Genomic DNA, 18,755 nt, shown 5'->3' on the forward strand with positions numbered 1-18,755 from the left:
TGTCTAAGTTAGGAACAACAATACAGAGCCACATGCCCCATTTGTAATCGGTTACCTTTATTATGCTCAATAAAAAAGACAATCTAATTAAAATAAAACAACTTATTGTCAACCAAGTCTCAAAACAAGGTAATTAAAGTCTCAAAATGTACCATTATAAGTATCAAGCTCGTGATGAAAATCTTATTATTATATTAGAATGAAAAATTCAATACAAGACTATAATTCAAAATGTGCTATTCAATTCAACATATATCATTATTTCTCCCCTTTCATATAATCAAGCACATTTATAGCTAATGATCACAATAATATTTATAACTCCTCTAAGTGATAGGTTGATTAGATTAGTAGGCTAACAAATTAATCCTAAATATACACCATAATAGGAAAGAATAAACAAATTTCCTTGATTTTGATTTATATTATTTTCATATTAATATATTAATATTTTGTATCAAATTGATGCATGTTATCAAGAAGAATGAGAAATTTATGGTTAGGACGAGAAACAATTTGGCACTTGCATGTTGATGATAGATGACATTAACTTCAAGAGGAACAACCAACACTAAAGGTTGTTATCACTTTTGATGTTGGTTTGGTAAGACATCCTGCATAATGTGGCCTAGTTGCTCATAGCAGTTGCACTTTTTTTCTACAACTGCAAGAAATATGGCAACATTCATTGTTGGAGTAGCATTGAACTTGTCTCATATCCCAACATTTCCTTTTAGTCTAGATAAAATATGCAAGATACACAATATCAATAATAAGGTTGTCATGAGAGATGATCTCTTAAATCAAACTGTGTTGTTTCTCTCAAAGTAATCATCTAGTCTAAAGAAGATACTATAGTCCAATTCAATAGAGTTGCATAAACCACTAAACCACTTTAAATTGTGCACTTCTTTTTGTCTCTTATGCTACCAAGGCAACAAGGTCCATGAGAACAATGGGAGTATTGTCAACCTAGTCTCTATAATTTTTCAATCTCCTTCAACACTAAACTAGACATCTTAAACATAGAAATATAAAACCACAAGATAAAATATGGTGATTGGAAAAGCCTGAAAGAGCAAAGGACTGATAACAAGGCTTCCTCCTGGTGGAGAAATCTGAAGGGAGTTTGGGGAATGGAGGAATGAGGTAGGAACTTTGAAGAGTACTTCGAGTGGGGAGTGTGAAACGGGAAGGAAGTCTTTTTTGGGGAAGATAAATGAGTAGGTAATGAAGACCTAAAGAGTAAATTTCAAAGATTGTTTTCTTTGAGTTGTAATAAAGAAGATAAGTTGGAGTCTTGTGGGGAGTGGTCAAATGACAGTTGAAGGTGGAAGTAGTTTGGAGAAGAGACATATTTGAATGGGAGAAGAATCAGGAAGTTCAACTTTTACAGGAGGTGCAAGGAGCAATCCCAGTCTTGGAGGGTGTTGGCTAATTTGATTGCTTCTAAGGTCAACTTGGAAAGACGTGAGGTCATAGTTGTTAATAACCTTCGTTGTTTTTGTAGGGTGGAAGGAGAGTCAACAAGACATTTGTTTTTTGAATGCAAAATTGTTTGTCTGGTTTGGAATCAGTGCTACGCTTGGCTGGAGTTGACGTCGGTAAACGATCATGATCCTGCTTCACACTTCTTACATTTTAAACTTTTGAATGTTCCTGGTTATGTCAACGTAGTTTGGGAAAGTGTTTGAATTGCAGTTTTTGGTGAAATATAAAATCATAGGAGCAAACATATTCTTAAAGGTGGTGTGATTGATCATTCAGAAATGTTCACCTTGACCCAATTAAAGGTATGGTCTTGGGTCACATCTAAATATGCTTCTGCTTCCTTATTCATTTTCTTATTCTGATTGGTGCATTGACCCTTTGGCTTGTATGTTTTTTATTAAGTGACTTTGTACTTCAAGGTCTTTAGTATGAGTAAGTTAGGTTTGTGGTGTTTCCCATAAATATAAGGCTCGTCGTTTGATTGAGTTACTTGGTCTCTAGTTAGTCTAGTTGTGTTTTAGCAAGTTGCAAGAGAAAATGTTGGATCTGTTGTGTCTTGTTCTATAAGAGTTAGATCACCCATGAAGTGATTCATATTTATTCATTTTTTTATAATAAAAAAAATCTGTCAACATAGTCTCACAACCCTTTGCCCTACACATATCTTGAATTGAAGCTAATCCACCACAATTTTAAGTTAGTAAAATAGAAAAAAAAAGTTTACATGGTTGTTAATTTCTTACAAAGATCAAAATTTTTTTTTTAAAAAAAAGTGTTACGATCTTTAGAAAAAAAAAACCTTACAAACCTATCATTTTTAAAATCTCATTTCGTCCATGACTTCTTGCGTGCAAAATTTCATTCTACTACACCATCTCAAATCATAAACTTATCATAACTAAATAAAAATAATATGTACAATGATTGTTAAAAAATAAAAAATATTGACTAAAATTACTTAAAATGTAATCTACATAAAAAAAAATTGCATGCACAGTTTCTCAAATTCCATGATAATCACTTTATTACATATCAATCAAATTTGGAATCGAGAAATTAAAGACAGCTTTTCTATTAAAGGGAGACTTTAAGGAAATGTAAGACATAATTATGGTTCTTTGAAATTGAGAGAGATAGAAAAGTTGAAAAAGAAAGGATACTAAGGAAATGAAGAAGAGGAAAATAAGTTGAAGTAGTTTTGGCCTTCTGTTAAAGTAAAAGATATTCCCTCACTATTTACGGGAAATTACTCATACACATGCATAGAAAAATGTGAAATTACAATTTTACAATTTTCTTCATTTTCTCCATCCAGTATCCTATCTCCAATTTCCACTGCCGTAACTTTTCACTTTCACACCACTGTCGTTGTAGTCCCACCTCCTATGTTATCGTCACATCACCTCCCACATCTATGGCAAATTAAAAATATAATGTATTATGGATTGTAGAATTTAAAATAAAATATATTTTGTATTTTAAATTGTAAAATTCGAAATACAAATTTGTATTTCAGATTATACAACTCATAATAATTTTTTTGTTTTCCTAGTTGTAAAATTCAAAACAGACAATTTTGATATTTTTTAAAATATGGGAGTGCCATAAAAAATTATGGAGGTGGAGGAAGAATTTGTCCATTTTGCATCCTAACATCAAATTTTTTGGCAATTGCTTCCTGCACCATTTCACTACACCCAATTACTGGAAAAAAGACAAAAATACCCTTAAAAAGATGGGGTACATATAAAATTACATTCCAGACCTCATTTTCCGAAACACAATAATCTCTTTTGGATAAATTTTTCTGGAATCTATTATTTTTAGTTTTGGATTTTTTTTATCCAGAATGGGATTTTGATTTTTTGTTTTCGGATTTTTATATCTGGAACACAATAATCTCTTCGGGATCTACTTTTCTGGAATGTATTATTTTCAGTTCTGGATTTTAATTTCCAAGATAAAGGGTATTTTCGAAATTTTTGAAATTGTGTTGAGTGCAGGTTCAAAAGTGTTGGGTGCAGGAAGCAATTTCCAACTTTTTTTTGTTACAACATAGCAAGCCCATAAACAAAGTCCACTCTATAAAATCTATAAGTATTATAAATATTCTCAATAATACCCATAATACTATTATGATCCCTAACAAAATCTATAATTACGAGCACTACACAATTCTCATACACACTTTAAACATCTAACTAAATTAATTAAGAATTTAACATAATTATTTATTTATCACTTTAAAATTCATACACTTATTTTATAACATAAAACCCCTCTTCCATAAGTATCTATACCTAATTTATGACCATAAAGGTAGATGTCTCTTATTTGACTAAAATTTGTGAAAAAAAATACTTTTTACTCTATTAATTTTTTTTAATGAATGATCTTAAAAATTACGGATTTTAGAATTGGAAGATATTTTCAGATTAATTTTTTTATGGATTTTATAAATCATAATATTTTTAAAAAAACATTATGAATTATAAAATTTATAAAATATTTCTAGATACGAAAATATCTTTCAAATTCTGTAATTAAGTATTTTTTAAGAAAAAGAATTATTCTAAATGTGTATAATTCATATTTTTCTAAGAAAAATTCTAAAAATAACTTATAAATTCTACAATTTTAAAATGTATAAAATAAAAGAAAATACATTCTAAATTACAAAATTCATAATATATTTTTAAATTTAAAAATACATTCCAAACTCTACCAGCATATATTCTTTTAAGATTTTTTTTTGTGATTGTAAGTTTCAAAATGTATTTTCGGATAAAAAACATCAGATTGTGTAAAAAAAAACACATTTCAAATAATAAAATTTTAAAAATACTTTTAGATTTAAAATTACCTTTTAAATTTTATAATCATAATATATATGAAAAAAATAATTTATTCATCAAACATATTTGGTTATAGAGTTGTTATGGAGGTGCTGGAAGAGACCACTTTAAAAGAGTTTTTGTGTAAATGTGGACAATGAAGTAGCAATAAATGAGGAGAATTCTATAGTTTTGTAGTTGGAGCGTGGAAAGTTTGGCCACGTGTGAGACGCGCGTCTTCCCTATTTTTGAAACGACAACAATGCATCACGTTGCCGACGGACCCGCATTAGTTATTCCGTTAATTCTCTTACACGTGTCTTCATATCACCAATTTAATTTATACCAATTCATTAATAAAGAACATACATTTTAATAACTTATTAATTCAAAATAATGTTATGTGTTAATACAAATGAAGAGACAACATTTATTTACAAAGAATAAATAAATTTTATTCTTTTTATTGCTATGAAAACACAAAAAAGTTATGGCACGTATGTTTTCAATAATAGCTGTAATAATGTAATAAAAAATATATAACTATAATAATAGCTGTAACTATGTAATAAAAGTGCTAAAAAATGTGTTCCCGAACAAATAATTATAAAAAACAATTCAAATTATTAATTGTTATAAATAATGCAATGAAAAAAATAATAAGAATAATTTTATACATACGAGATATTATGTAGCTGCTTTTGACTGGATTTTTTTTTATAGTTATATGTTTTGCTTAATGAAGATTTTTTTTAAATTTGTTAAAAACTAACATTTTCTAATTAAAAAATACACTCAAATATATTATGTAATTGCTATTAACTAGATAAGTTTTTAAAGTTATATATTTTGTTAAATACCTTTTTTAATTTTATAAAAAATAACACTGTATAGTTAAAAAAACACAGCCAAATAGTTATAAAAGGTGTATACTCTAATATAGTTTTTATATAGTGACGATGATATAGATATAGTACTATTTTAACATGTACATCAAACAAAGAAAAAAATAGATGCACTAAAGTTGTTGTAAATGAAGCCTTAAATGGGATTTGCGAACAGTGAGAGAAAAAAATACTTAATTAATAAAAATACAATTGCAATGACTTAATTAAAAAATTTGAAAACCTAAAGGAAAATGATAAAAAAGTTGAATAAGCTACAAGCAATTTAATCTTATTATTATTATTATTATGTGGAAGTATATCTGAAAGAGAATTGTCTAGTGTCGAGGAATACACGTGGCTTGGCAACAAAACGTAGAATCCAATTCCTATGAAGATTCTTCCATGTCACATCTACAGCACAGAATCTTCCCCAAACAAACAAGTTATTAAATAATTATAAAATATATAAATTTCACTCTTATAAGTTATATGAAGCGCCCCAAAAAGCAAAAGAGAGAATCAGATTTAATTTTCTTCGAGTTTTTCATTTCTATAAATATTTTCTTTTCTTCCTTATTAAGAAAAGAGGAACGCTCTGTTTGGGACTTGCTTGCATAGATTGTATCTTTCTCCATTCTTAATTGATCGCCTCATCTTCGACTTTAACTTTCTTTCTATCAACTAGGGTTTGATCCAACCCTTCAGGTTCACCTCGATCTCTCAGACGCATCAGCAACTGTAAGCTACTTTGTGATCAATTGTTAGTAATCGCTTTTTTAAATTTTTAATTGATGCCATAGCTGATTGGACGAGTCTTGTGTCTGTTAGGTTTCTTAGAATTGAGGTTCGCGCATTCGATGCTCTATATAAACTGTGTTTTTTAAAATGCAGCATTTTAGTTTTAAATGTCATATAGATATGTGTTTTTTATTTTATTTTATTGTAGTTATAATATATGATGAAGATCAATTACACAGAGTTGTCACAATATGTTGGAAAATTGGTTTTCTCCCCCTTTTGTAATTTTCAAGATTTTTTTGGATGCAGGTATTCTGTATTCTTGTCGTTCATACCCTTACTGGGGCTTGGAAGTTTGGAGTTAACAAGCAGAGATTAGCAGAAGATGCTTTTGAGAAAAAATAGGGATGAAGAATCAGTTTCTTGTTTAATATGCTTCTTGAGAGAAGGAGGATGAGTGTTCATGTATTACACAACGTGGGGATTGCCTGTGTATGAATTTTGTTCGAAGAATGAGATTAATGGGTGTGATTTCTGTATGTTGTTTACAACCAAGCAAATTATAGTATTATAATACAGTTGATTTTAGAATTATATAGTCTAGGAATGGATGATGATAGAGATTTTGAGTTGCTGTTTTACAGTTGGAATGCAAAGAATCCAACTGATCGGCTTTTCTTTGTATCTTGTTTTGTTGCTGCTCTTGTTGGAATATTGACCATAGCCTACACGGCCTTTCAATGGAGGAGAAACATCAATCTAAGTTGGATGAAAGCCATAGCTAGATCTAAGAAAAACCCAAAGGCGAGGCACAAAATTCCTGTGGCCCCTCATTCATGGGAGTTAGAATCCGTGTCTCGTGCAAAGAATTTAAACTGCTGTGTATGTTTTAAGTCCATGTCACCCTCTCAAACTCTTGGGCCTATTGTAGCTTCTGAAGGCTTCATCCACCGTTGCTGTATTTGTGGTGCTGTTGCTCATTTAAGCTGTTCCTCTAGTGCCCACAAGGACTGCAAGTGTGTTTCAATGATTGGATATGAGCATGTCACACACCAATGGGCTGTTCGTTGGACTGATGTAGCTGATCAACCTGACGAAACTGCTCTCTGTAGTTACTGTGAAGAGCCATGTGGTGGGACGTTCCTCAGTGGTTCCCCTATATGGTCGTGCTTGTGGTGCCAACGTTTAGTACATGTTGATTGTCACAGTACAATGTCTAATGAAACGGGTGATATTTGTGATTTGGGCCAATTTAGAAGATTGATACTATCACCACTGTATGTGAAGGAGTTAAACTGGAACATGCCAGGTGGATTTTTGAGCTCAATTACTCATGGGGCAAATGAGATAGCATCTTCTGTTCGGGCAAGTATTAGGAACCAGAGCAAAAAGTACAAGCATGAAAATGAACCATCAGTCGAATCAGGGAATACTGAGAACATTGGTGAAATGTCCACAGAAAGTACAGGTAATTCTCATCAAATACAGAATGGTCATCATGAAGTGGATGAAAAAAGTAGTTCAAATAAGGAGGTACGACATCAAGATAGTGAAGTAGACAATAAGATGGATAGAAAACCCAGTCTTGGACGCAGTTCATCAATCAATCAGAGGGATGAATCCCACACATTAGGAGTGAAGCAGAAATATGATTTGGTTGATTTGCCTCCAGATGCAAGACCATTGTTAGTTTTTATAAACAAGAAGAGTGGTGCCCAGCGAGGAGACTCACTCAGGACACGTCTGAACATTCTTTTAAATCCTGTTCAGGTTTGTTACTCTGCTGCTTTTTACAATATCTGGTTATCTTTGACTATCGACTATTGCTTCAAATTCGTTCCCTGCATTCTTTGCACCCTTTTTCAAGTGTTTTTGCTTTGGGCCAGCTGAGTTAACCAAACTGCTACTATTCATCAAGCACTCATGTCTCTATAAAAAATGACCATACACTACAAGTTTGCCCTTCTATTGGTATACATGAAAGACTCCAACATTGCAAATATAGTGCTCTTGCTTGTTGGAGATATACTCTTTGACAACATGATTACCAAGCCTTTGTTTGTTTTGATTAGGTGTTTGAATTGAGCTCAACACAGGGGCCAGAAATGGGACTGTATTTGTTTAAAAAGGTGTCTCACTTCAGAGTTCTTGTATGTGGGGGAGATGGTACTGTTGGTTGGGTTCTGGATGCGATAGACAAGCAAAATTTTGTTTCCCCTCCCCCAGTTGCTATTCTTCCTGCTGGTACAGGAAATGATCTTGCTAGAGTTCTATCTTGGGGAGGTGGCATGGGTCCAGTGGAGAGGCAAGGGGGCCTTAGTACATTTTTGCAACAAATAGAACATGCTGCCGTTACTGTTCTTGACAGGTGGAAGGTAACAATTAGTAATCCACAAGGCAAGCAACAGTTGCAACCCACAAAGTTTATGAACAACTATATTGGTATGTGAACTCACATTTCTAATGGTTACTGTTAATTGCATTAAAATTTGTTGATTGTAGGTTTAAAGCATCTGGAAAGTCAGCTTGTTAATCTTTGATAGGCAGAGCTAGTTTCTTCGTGGTAGGGATTGGGTGTTGGGTGGGCTATAGATGTAGAGAAAAATGTCTTTAGGATTCTGGAGTTTGATTTAATGATCTGGTATTCTGGTTTGACTTTGCATCTGCTTGAAGCAAATGAATGGGTTGACTGTCTTGATTTTGTCCTGTTAAGTTTCATTATACTCACATTGTATTCGGTAGTTGAAATGAGGTTAAGATATATGAATTTAGGTATTCAATTCAGGTGCAAATTTGTCCTCGCTAATGGATTTACTTGAATTATAAAATTTACTATTCTTTGTCTGCTTTTTGCTAACATTAATTGTATACCACTTGCATTTTGTTAGATTACACCATTTGCTAATTGTCAAGCTATGATATCATGTATAGGGATTAGCATGTTTTAGGAAAATAATCGTTATTTGTTCTGCAATTTGTTGAGGGTTTTTGAGAAAATAAAGGAGAACTTTTCTGTTAATATATGCTTTCCCAAGCACACACATGTCCATCATTTTGACTAGTTCGGAATCTAACAAGTATTTGGTTTTAGGAATTGGTTGTGATGCAAAGGTTGCTTTGGACATTCATAATCTGCGTGAAGAGAATCCAGATAAGTTTTATAACCAGGTATTTGATGTCTAATTGGAACTGAATTTTTAAATTGATTGTCTAGTTCTAGTTGTGTATTAATAGGAGGCTAGTTGTGTGGTATAAAATTATTATCCTTATTGTTATTATTATTGTTTTTCTTGGATGATTTTTCCATATAAGATTGCTTTCATTCAGTTAGTTGGGATTTAGTTACATTAGATTAGTTTTGGCTTAATTTTAAATTCCAGTATTGGGACATTAAGAAGTTCTGTTCTGTTGTGCTGCTCTGGGGAAGTATTAAGAAATATATGCTGTTAAATATAGAAAAGGAAGCATATATTGATGATATTGTTTTTGAGTATTACTATCGTAGTTATTATTTATCACACACACCAATATTTTAGTTTATACATTGCATATGATAAATGTTTATTTTTATTTAATAATTGAAATTTATTGGGAAAAACTATTTATTTATATATAATTAATAATTTAAATAGTGATCTATTTTTTGAACTATTCACAATTTTTTAAAATATTATTAAAATTCATTTTGGAGATAGAGAAGAAAGAGATTGCAAAGAGTTATCAAAGTTGTGTACTATAATGTATAATATAAGAGTAGATTATTCCCTTCAATAACTTTGAATAAAGTGATTGACGCCCTCGTTTGTTTGGTACAGATCAAATTCAGCATAATTATTGTGGTAGTATGACATGTGACACTTGTTTATCTCTTTGTGACTTGGACTTTAAATTTTGAGCCCAAATTAAACATGGTTCTTTTAGCTTGATCCTATAATGGTTCAATCATGCTTTTGGAAAAAACAAACCCACTAAAAGCCTAAAATACTTCCCTTGGTCTTGTGCTTCATAGTTTACAACTCGCATCAAGTTAACCTGTTTTCCCACCTCTACTCTTTAAGGAACTCTTACAAACTTTACCCAGTTGCTATACTGGGTTTAATCTAATGACATTTTGTTGAGGTGTCAAGTAGTGTTTGTCATTAGTTATCTGCTATTCTGAGACCCAATAGAGAGAATTAATATCTTCTTATTTGTCTTTTAAAATAATAGTTAAATATAGATAATGTCTCATTTAGGTAGGTTTTAGAATGGAGTTTGTTAGGAGTTTGTTTGAGTGTACGTGTTTGTTATAAATGTATTGTATCCCTCTATCAATATCAATGAAGAATCAGAATTGTTAATTTTACCTTTTAGTTGTAGAATTTGGAGTTGTGATATAATAGTTATCCTTCTCATTATCAGTGTTCTTGATCTGATTGACACCCTTTATATGTGATGAAATGATATTTCCTTTCGAAAAATTATGTGAACTGGTAATTAGTTGACTTTTATCATTTAGAACCTTATAGTTGAAGTTTATATTAGTATTATCCACTGCGTTATTTCAGTTATCTTAACATGCTTACATTGATCTTATGCAATAGAAGTTCTAGATGAAATGCTGAAATTACTCTTACGTGCAGTTTATGAATAAAGTTCTATATGCAAGAGAGGGTGCAAAAAGCATTATGGATAGGACATATGCAGATTTACCTTGGCAGATTCGTGTTGAGGTGGATGGAGTTGAAATTGAGGTCCCTGAGGTGAGTTTGTTAGGTATGAATAAACTTTATAGGGATCATATCACTCTTTCTGGTTAAATTGCTTGGATTTGATTTTTTTTTTTGGTTTAATTATTCTGTACATCCTTGAGATATTTGCAAATTTTTAAATAGGTCTCTAAACTAAAGAAGTAGGTTCTTCGGATTACTTTTTGGCAGCTTGAAATAGCCACAAAATGACAGTTTGTGGTGGTTATAGAAATCTTAAGAACTCTATTAAAAAAAATTGCATGATCAAGGACCAAACTCAGAAAAAAACACAAAATTTAGGTATCTATTTGAAAACTCACAAGTAATTCAATGAACTAGTGATGAGGTCCTCCTCAAGATATGAATGATTCACCCTTTGAAGAAGCTCTTCTAGATACGATCGTGAACTAAAATTATCAAACTTTCAAGAGTCAAGATACTTAAAAAATCTCACAACTCTAATTTTCATTTATCTAAAATTTATAGAATACAATGGAGGAACTTTTTTTTTAAAGGACAAGATATTTAATAAGTTTTCTAAGGTGTGAAAAGAGAAACAAAACAAACCAACCAAGTTGAATGAACCATGGTGGCATGAAATAATGGGGTAATTAGGGGCATGAACCAACACTATATGATTGTGGTTGGAATTAGTTTATGAAACTATGACACTTAATCTCCTTGTTCTAGACTCTTCCAGCATATTTCAAAACAAAGCTTCTCATTCTCCTAAGAGAATTTAAAAGCATCATCTATTTTTGTGTAGATTATAAAATGAGTCATTTGTTAAAACCTATCAATCACTATAAAGATAAGTTCATTGTCATTCCTTGCTCACCAAACACAATGCACTGAAATGTCAGGCCAAGGAATGTTTGGAATAGGAAAAGGTGTGTCTAAACCGTGAGGCACTAATTTAGACTTGGGCATTTTACATATGCTTGTCATTTATTTGAATTATCAAGTTGGCCTCTCTTGGTTGAAGAGGAGGAGGGGATCTCTTTGAAGAGATTGCTACAAAACAAAAATTATGTTTGGGGTTGGAGTAAAATCCTCATCACTCCTCTTAATTTTTGAAAATTAAATGTTTAGGTTTTCATTCTAATTTTGTTTAAGGGTTAGGTTCACTTTTTTCACTAAAAAAAGGTGTAAAAGAAATAGATAAGCTTTTTTCTCGATATCAAATCAAGAAAGCACATCTTCAAGTGAAAGAGAAGCAAATCAACAACATTTATGAAAATTTTTAAAAGATGACAACTTTGAAGACAAAACTTAATGGAGTTTTAAAGACAAACCGAAAAGGCTAAAAGGAAGAAAAAGGTTAAACCAGATAGATTAAGATGTTGGCAAACTAACACAAGGCAAAACTAAACATAAAAACTCAAAAGGGTATCCTAAACAATTAGAATTACCACAAAAGGCGAGCTAAGACTACTCAAAAAAATTAAAAAAAGTAATCAAGTTATCAAAAGACAATTCAATTTTTTTAATGATCTAATTCGCGAAGTCCAATGATTGCATCTTTGTGTCCAAGATTTTATGGGTAAGGGATCTTTGAAACTTTTGTTTCCCAAACATTAAACCACTTTTTGTTTTATTTTCTTTTTCCTTTTTTTTACCATACAATTTAATTCCTTTTGATCACTTCTGAAATTTTTTTGAAAACCTTCACTAAACTGAGTTAAATTGAATTTTCAATGTACGAATTGACTGCACTTGAACTGAATCTAATGTTTTTAAGCTCCAAATCAATTTCAATAAAAACAGACCTTCGAAAACTTCCAAAAGAACCTTGTCATGGAAGCAACTTTTTGAGAGAATGATTACTCTATTACTACACAAGATTGTCCAAGCACTTTTAACAAGAGAATTAAGAAAAATGACCACTCAAAACAAGAAAGGTAGATTCAAACTAGATTAACCGAGCATTCAAACATACCCGTAGCGAATTTATATGGTTCAGCCAAGTTGCATAAGAAATGGGTACACAACTTTATTAATGGATTTTAATGTAAAACAAGATAAAGAACATGTATAAGAACGATAGTACAAGTTTCGGCCTTAAGAAAATTGAAAGAAAACAACATGCATCGAAATTATCATATTTCTAGTAACTACATCAACTAGCTTTTTTAATTGGTGCAGATCAGTTAAAATAGGGTCGGAGGTCTTAATATTTCTTTTGTTGACACGGGGTTAAGTTTGGGGACAAGAGGTCAAAGTAATTTACTCAATTTTGTATATTTGAACTTCCCTTTTTAGTTTCTTTTACACAACAACCTATCCCAACCGAAAATAAGAGCAAGGCACTGAATTATAAAAATGTTGGTTTTCAATTGATTCAGGATGCAGAAGGCGTGCTTGTTGCAAATATTGGGAGTTACATGGGAGGTGTAGACTTGTGGCAAAATGAGGATGACAATTATGATAATTTTGATCAACAATCCATGCATGATAAGGTACTTGAAGTTGTAAGCATATCGGGAACATGGCACCTGGGAAAGCTTCAGGTAAAATACATTCTGGATTCCATACTAGTGATACATGAATTTAGTATGTACATGATGATATTAAAGGGTCTACTACTTGAGATTTTTACATTAATTTAAAGAATATGCTGGTGATCCTTTTTTCTTCTTGAATTAAATAAAAAACACAAACGGAAGTGATAAAATAACTAACGCATAAAAGTGCTCTCTTTCTTTTTGTTGTTTTTAAATCATGTTTTGCGTGGAGGTGGAACTGCTTCTCATTTGTATCAAGTCTGTGAATGTTACCTTTGCTTAATTCAGTATCATGTTCTATTTTAGCTCTTTTTGATAATTCATTTGAACCATAGGATTAAGACATGATTTATTTGTCTAAACTCTAGGGACTTATTTGACCTATGAAATCATGAAAGCTCAAATTCTCTGACAATGACTTTGTCAAAACAGGTAGGGCTCTCCCGCGCTCGAAGACTTGCACAAGGACAGTCAATTAAGATACAATTGTTTGCCATGTTTCCTGTTCAAATTGATGGAGAGCCTTGGTTTCAGCAACCCTGCACAATTACCATAAGCCATCATGGCCAGGTTATCATTCTAAAACTCCTGCACTGTTCATTACAGGCAGCATCAACTCCTTCTTGCAGTGCAGTTTGGTATCCTTGTACTGTTTGTATAATAACTGAACTTCAGCATGTTTTGCAAACCTGTACAAACTGGCAATAATCTGCTTACCCGGTTTTAATAATTTCTGGTAAGAAAATGGCCAATATCACTGAAATTAACAACTTTTCTATATGGAAATGATTGATACTTTTAAGAAAAAATAATACGACAACATATATTTTTGTCTCATTTAAAGTAGGTTCTCTTTATGATTTTTTTATCCTTTTATATTATTGATTTATGACTGTAGCACCAATCAAATGCGTCAACATCTGTTGGCTTATTCTCCTTTTTTGTGGTTGTTCAGGCTTTCATGTTGAAGAGGGTGGCTGAGGAACCTCTTGGCCCTGCATCTGCAATAATTGCTGAAGTACTGGAGAATGCTGAAACACATAATGTAATTAATGCTTCACAAAAGAGAGCTCTTCTTCATGAAATGGCACTGAGGCTGTCCTAGAAATATTCTCCACCCTGTGAAAGTGATTAGAGATTTTTGTACTTCTTTTGAAATATATTTTACTCACCATGTGTATTACTTTTCCTTTTTTAATCTTTTGTCTAAACTTCCTGCTACTTCTGAAGCAGGCTTGTGTATTATGAATCTTTACACGAAAGAAAGAATGAAATCAGCTATATGCAGTTATATTTACCAATTACCATGCCCCCATACAGCAAGCAGCTTACATTTGGTATGTTCACTACTTTATGTGCTATATACATTGTTAGAGGATGCTATCTTAGATTTTATTCAAGAACATAGTAAATGGTTGCGACTTAGAAGGAGTGTTTTAAGCACGGTTGCGCCTCTTATTTAATTGTTCTTCAGACCGTAAATCGAAGACTTCGCTCACCGGAGTTGTTAGTGTTACCTTTGCATAACCAAAACGAATGACTCTTTTCAAAATGCTTTCGAGGGACGGTTTATCCCCTCGACACTTTCGTGTTTCTTTCCAAGTAGACCTTTAACTTTAAACCACAGGCGTGTTACGAAACCTTTCTCTCTTGGTCCTCGTGTGCATGCTCGCTTGTCTGGTACTTTTGGACTGGAAATTCTTCTTGGTGTTTTTGTGTTTTGTTTGTAGATGCGCTTCAGGTGGCGTCGATAGAAGGGGGAATTTATGTGGAAGACGTATGATGGAGAGGAGGCGTTAGAGCCCTGAATGGCCTTGTTCAGTTTGTGTGCCATCTCTTGGTATGTTGGTGAAGATGCTTTTGAGGTTTGAATGGCCTTGTTGAGTTGTAAAGTCATCTGTTTGAACTCAAACGAGTCGTATAGGTCACTGCCATTGTACTCGATGTTGAGTCTCCTTGTAGGAGTAGTCTCTGCTTCCTCTTTCTCTAGATTTTCCATGCAAGAGGAACAATGGCTTAAGTAAGTTTACACAGCCACCTACCTCAACTTAAACATTCACACCTAACTGCACTTCCATTTTTCACTGTATTCTTTGATTAAAAACTCAAAATGTTTACTGTTCAAGAAAGTGGAAGTTAGTTGCCTTGCCTTGAAAGTAACGTACTCAAAATACGTTACTAGCAATGTGATTGCATTGCTTTCTACGTTTTTCTCATGCCCTTGATTTATATCGAAGCAACTAGGTTTATGAAAGTTCAGTGACTTCTCCTATGTAACGACTGACAACAGTTTGAAAGCTCGGAGACATTTCAAGCATTTTTCGCAGGTGACATGGACGTGGCTCTGTACATCTCAGTAAGGCACTTTAGAGAAATTCAGCACATTCTATTGAGTTAATGGCTATTGTTTTGAAAAAGAAAACGACAAAGAAATGATAGTTATAAATGAATATCTTAGATTTGTGATTATTCATTAGTGGATTGCATTGCTGTTGAGGAAAGGAGTAAGAATATTAAGTACTGTCTTAATGATCAACATATAGAATTAGTGTCATTGAGCACACACTTTGGACAGTCTTAACAAAGAGGCAACCTCCATGATTTTTTCTTACACTCCCATGATTTCTTCCTGCATTCCTATAGTTTCAAAAATTCTGAAAATATTCGTTCTTAAATGTATAATCCGAAATATAACAACAATCTAAAATGCAAATTTTGTATTCTTTATTGTACATTTTGGAAATGTATTCCAGATTGTCCAATCTTAAATACAAAAAATCATAAATTTTAACTTCTCTAGTCTATTCTATGATCTGGGAAGTCAAACGTTTAATAAAAAATATGAAAGAATAATTTGGGTATGTTTTAAAGTATGGAGTGTGGAAGAAAGGCATGAAGGTGGAGGAAGAAATCACCATATCATAAAGCACAGTTTGGACAGTCTTAAGGCCTAATTTTCTGAAGAGAACATCCAAGTTCAGGGTGTTTCTTCCTGCAACTCCACAATTTCCTATTCCCATGTCAGGTGAAAAACTATTTAAGAAAAATCCATTCTTGTTGTATTTAATTTATTAATATATTTTTGTGTCTCTTTAGATTCTTATATCTTTGCTAAAGTTCAACTTGCAATTATTTTACTTTTTTTTATTTGTTTAAGTTTTAAATGATTTTTTCTATTTTTATTGTTGGACCACATACCACTTCATTACCTGGTAATATAAGTGAACTTAACACGAATAAGACAAAATTATGGTTAATTTAATAATAAAGTTTATATGGTCCCGTTAATTGCAGTCCAAAATGGATCAATCAGGTTGATAAAATATATATTATAGAATTTAAAATATGATTTTATAATTAAATATAATATCCTCATAAAAAAATAACTTTTTATGCATTAAAAAAATATTTGAATTACATATTCATATACAGAGTTTCATATAATTAAATAATAAATATTAAATTATTATTAATTTCCACAATATCTGGATAAATATTAAATTTTAAAAATATATTTTTAATTTATAAATAGTAATTCATAATAAACTTAAAGTTTTCTAACTTAATTTAAGTATATGTTTAAACATGGAAATAGTTATGTCTTAATTTCATCATTTATTTTCAAAAGAAATAAAAAATGAACACTTACCCGGACAATTTAATTGAAATACATTATTGAAATAAAGTACAAAACTTCTCACTCATGTATAATAAAAGAAAACCGTATGTTCAAAATTATTCCTACCACTACAATATGAAGTATATTATAAAGTTGATTCTCATATAGAAGATGAGTATTAATGTCATCACATGGTTTTCCTGAAAAATTAAGTGTTAAGAGTGAGTCTCACCTTCATCATTAAACTAAAACATTAAAACAATTATCAAACCTCATTCATTCAATTTAGAATGAAATATATAATCCTCATCACTAAGCTCAAACATTAAAATAATGATCAAACCTAACATTCAATTTGGAATAAAATATACCATTGATGAAAGAACTTCATAAACTCATGAATCATGTTATAATTTCATATCTAGTGACATACATGCTAAGAAAAATTATTATTGCAAATATCAAACAATAATAATGAAATTCTCTTAATAAAAAAATTTCACAAAGTCAGATGTATTCATAATTTTCTATAACTTTTAATTAAATTTATTATTAATTTTTAATCATTTTTTTTTATAAATTCTCTTATGTTAGGCATCACACATCACTATGAAACTTGACATCTCAGCTAGACGAACATCTCAAGTAACAACAATCATCTGTCACACATAAAAAAAAAAGTATATTATCAAAAGAAAAGAAAGAAAGGAAATACAAGAAAATATGAGAAGATTAAACCAAAACTCATATATTAACAAAAACGATACATAAATAATCTATACATATTAATAAAGAACTTTAAGAAAAGACTAGATGAAAACCTATTATACCAATAAAAATACTCTTTATAAATAAAACCTAAATTAACAAACTTATCCTTATATTTATTCCTGTATTCCTTTCACGAAAAATATAATATAAAGTCCATAACATGCTACCAACATATCTCTCAGGTCATCAAAATCTTGTACAAGTATGGACAACACTCATTAGTCATTACACACTCTGATACAATATGTGCAAGTAACATTAGTCATTACACACTCTGATACAATATGTGCAAGTAACAGTCCCTTTAATTAAATTAAAGACATAATCAAGAGTTGTTTGGAAAATGAATGGTAGATCATGGGATTTTAATTTCGTGATCAGTTGTAACAATTCATTAAGTCCAAAATATACAATTCACATTAATCATGTATCTCAAATTTAAGTCATTAAGTTAAGATTTTCAATTCTCATACATTTTTCATTGAATTTATAGTTAAACATAAAATATAGCTTTGCTAAAAATATTCAAATTAAAAATAGAACAATATAAAGAAACATAACAAAACAAGATACTAAAAAAAAACTCATAAGAATTTTTTATATTAAAATTTGAAAATTTATTTTATTTATAATTTCTTTTACAAAAGTCTATTTTAGGTAATTCTTGAACCTAATCCTAAACTTTCATATCCTTGGAAATCATCTTTGAACCCAAAATTTTCAAATAAGCTTCGCAAAAACACAAAGCAAAATAAGAAAATTTCAAAATAAATTTACCAGATAAAGAATTTGAGTTGGAGTAAACTCCCCTTGCATCTATGAAGCTTTAACTACTATAATCTTAGAGTAGAAAGGCTTAAACACAAATTTTCTCTTAATCAGATTGACTAGAAAAGAGCTTAATAAAATATTTAAAAAAAATACAAGTTAAACTATAATAAATTACCTTAATTTGAAGTTAATAATGACTATGATTCAAGTAGCTAAGTATTTACAGGCAAAATTGAAATCTAAGTAAAGTAAAAACAAATTTATTCAACCAGTTCCAATTGGATGGCTGAGTCTCCCATGAAAAAGGAAAATAAGAACAAATTGATTCCATACAGTATTCCATTAAAATTGTCAAATCTATGGATACTAAATGGTATGAACAAATTTCTCCTTCGGCTTGCTTTATGTTC

At 31.1% G+C, this 18,755-nt stretch overlaps 1 protein-coding gene across 5 annotated transcripts; it reads left to right on the forward strand.

Moving 5' to 3' along the window:
* The first annotated feature begins 5,673 nt into the window (after window positions 1-5,673).
* Window positions 5,674-14,485, forward strand: LOC137807724 (diacylglycerol kinase 1). Of its 5 annotated transcripts, none has more exons than XM_068608493.1 (9): window positions 5,709-5,950; window positions 6,260-7,720; window positions 8,023-8,392; window positions 9,042-9,118; window positions 10,573-10,692; window positions 13,026-13,190; window positions 13,617-13,754; window positions 14,140-14,311; window positions 14,418-14,485. In XM_068608493.1, exons 2-8 carry the CDS (start codon window positions 6,557-6,559, stop codon window positions 14,287-14,289), a joined length of 2,184 nt encoding a protein of 727 aa, XP_068464594.1. In that variant the 5' UTR covers window positions 5,709-5,950; window positions 6,260-6,556; the 3' UTR covers window positions 14,290-14,311; window positions 14,418-14,485. The 5 variants fall into 5 exon arrangements, 3 of the variants coding, with proteins under 3 accessions (XP_068464592.1, XP_068464594.1, XP_068464593.1); XR_011080587.1 differs by having other exon boundaries at window positions 5,721-5,950; window positions 10,573-10,705; XM_068608491.1 differs by having other exon boundaries at window positions 5,674-5,950; window positions 14,140-14,485.
* The last annotated feature ends 4,270 nt before the right edge of the window (window positions 14,486-18,755 follow it).

Source organism: Phaseolus vulgaris, chromosome 3, assembly GCF_000499845.2.
Source record: "Phaseolus vulgaris cultivar G19833 chromosome 3, P. vulgaris v2.0, whole genome shotgun sequence".
In the NCBI taxonomy this organism is placed as follows: Eukaryota; Viridiplantae; Streptophyta; class Magnoliopsida; order Fabales; family Fabaceae; genus Phaseolus; species Phaseolus vulgaris.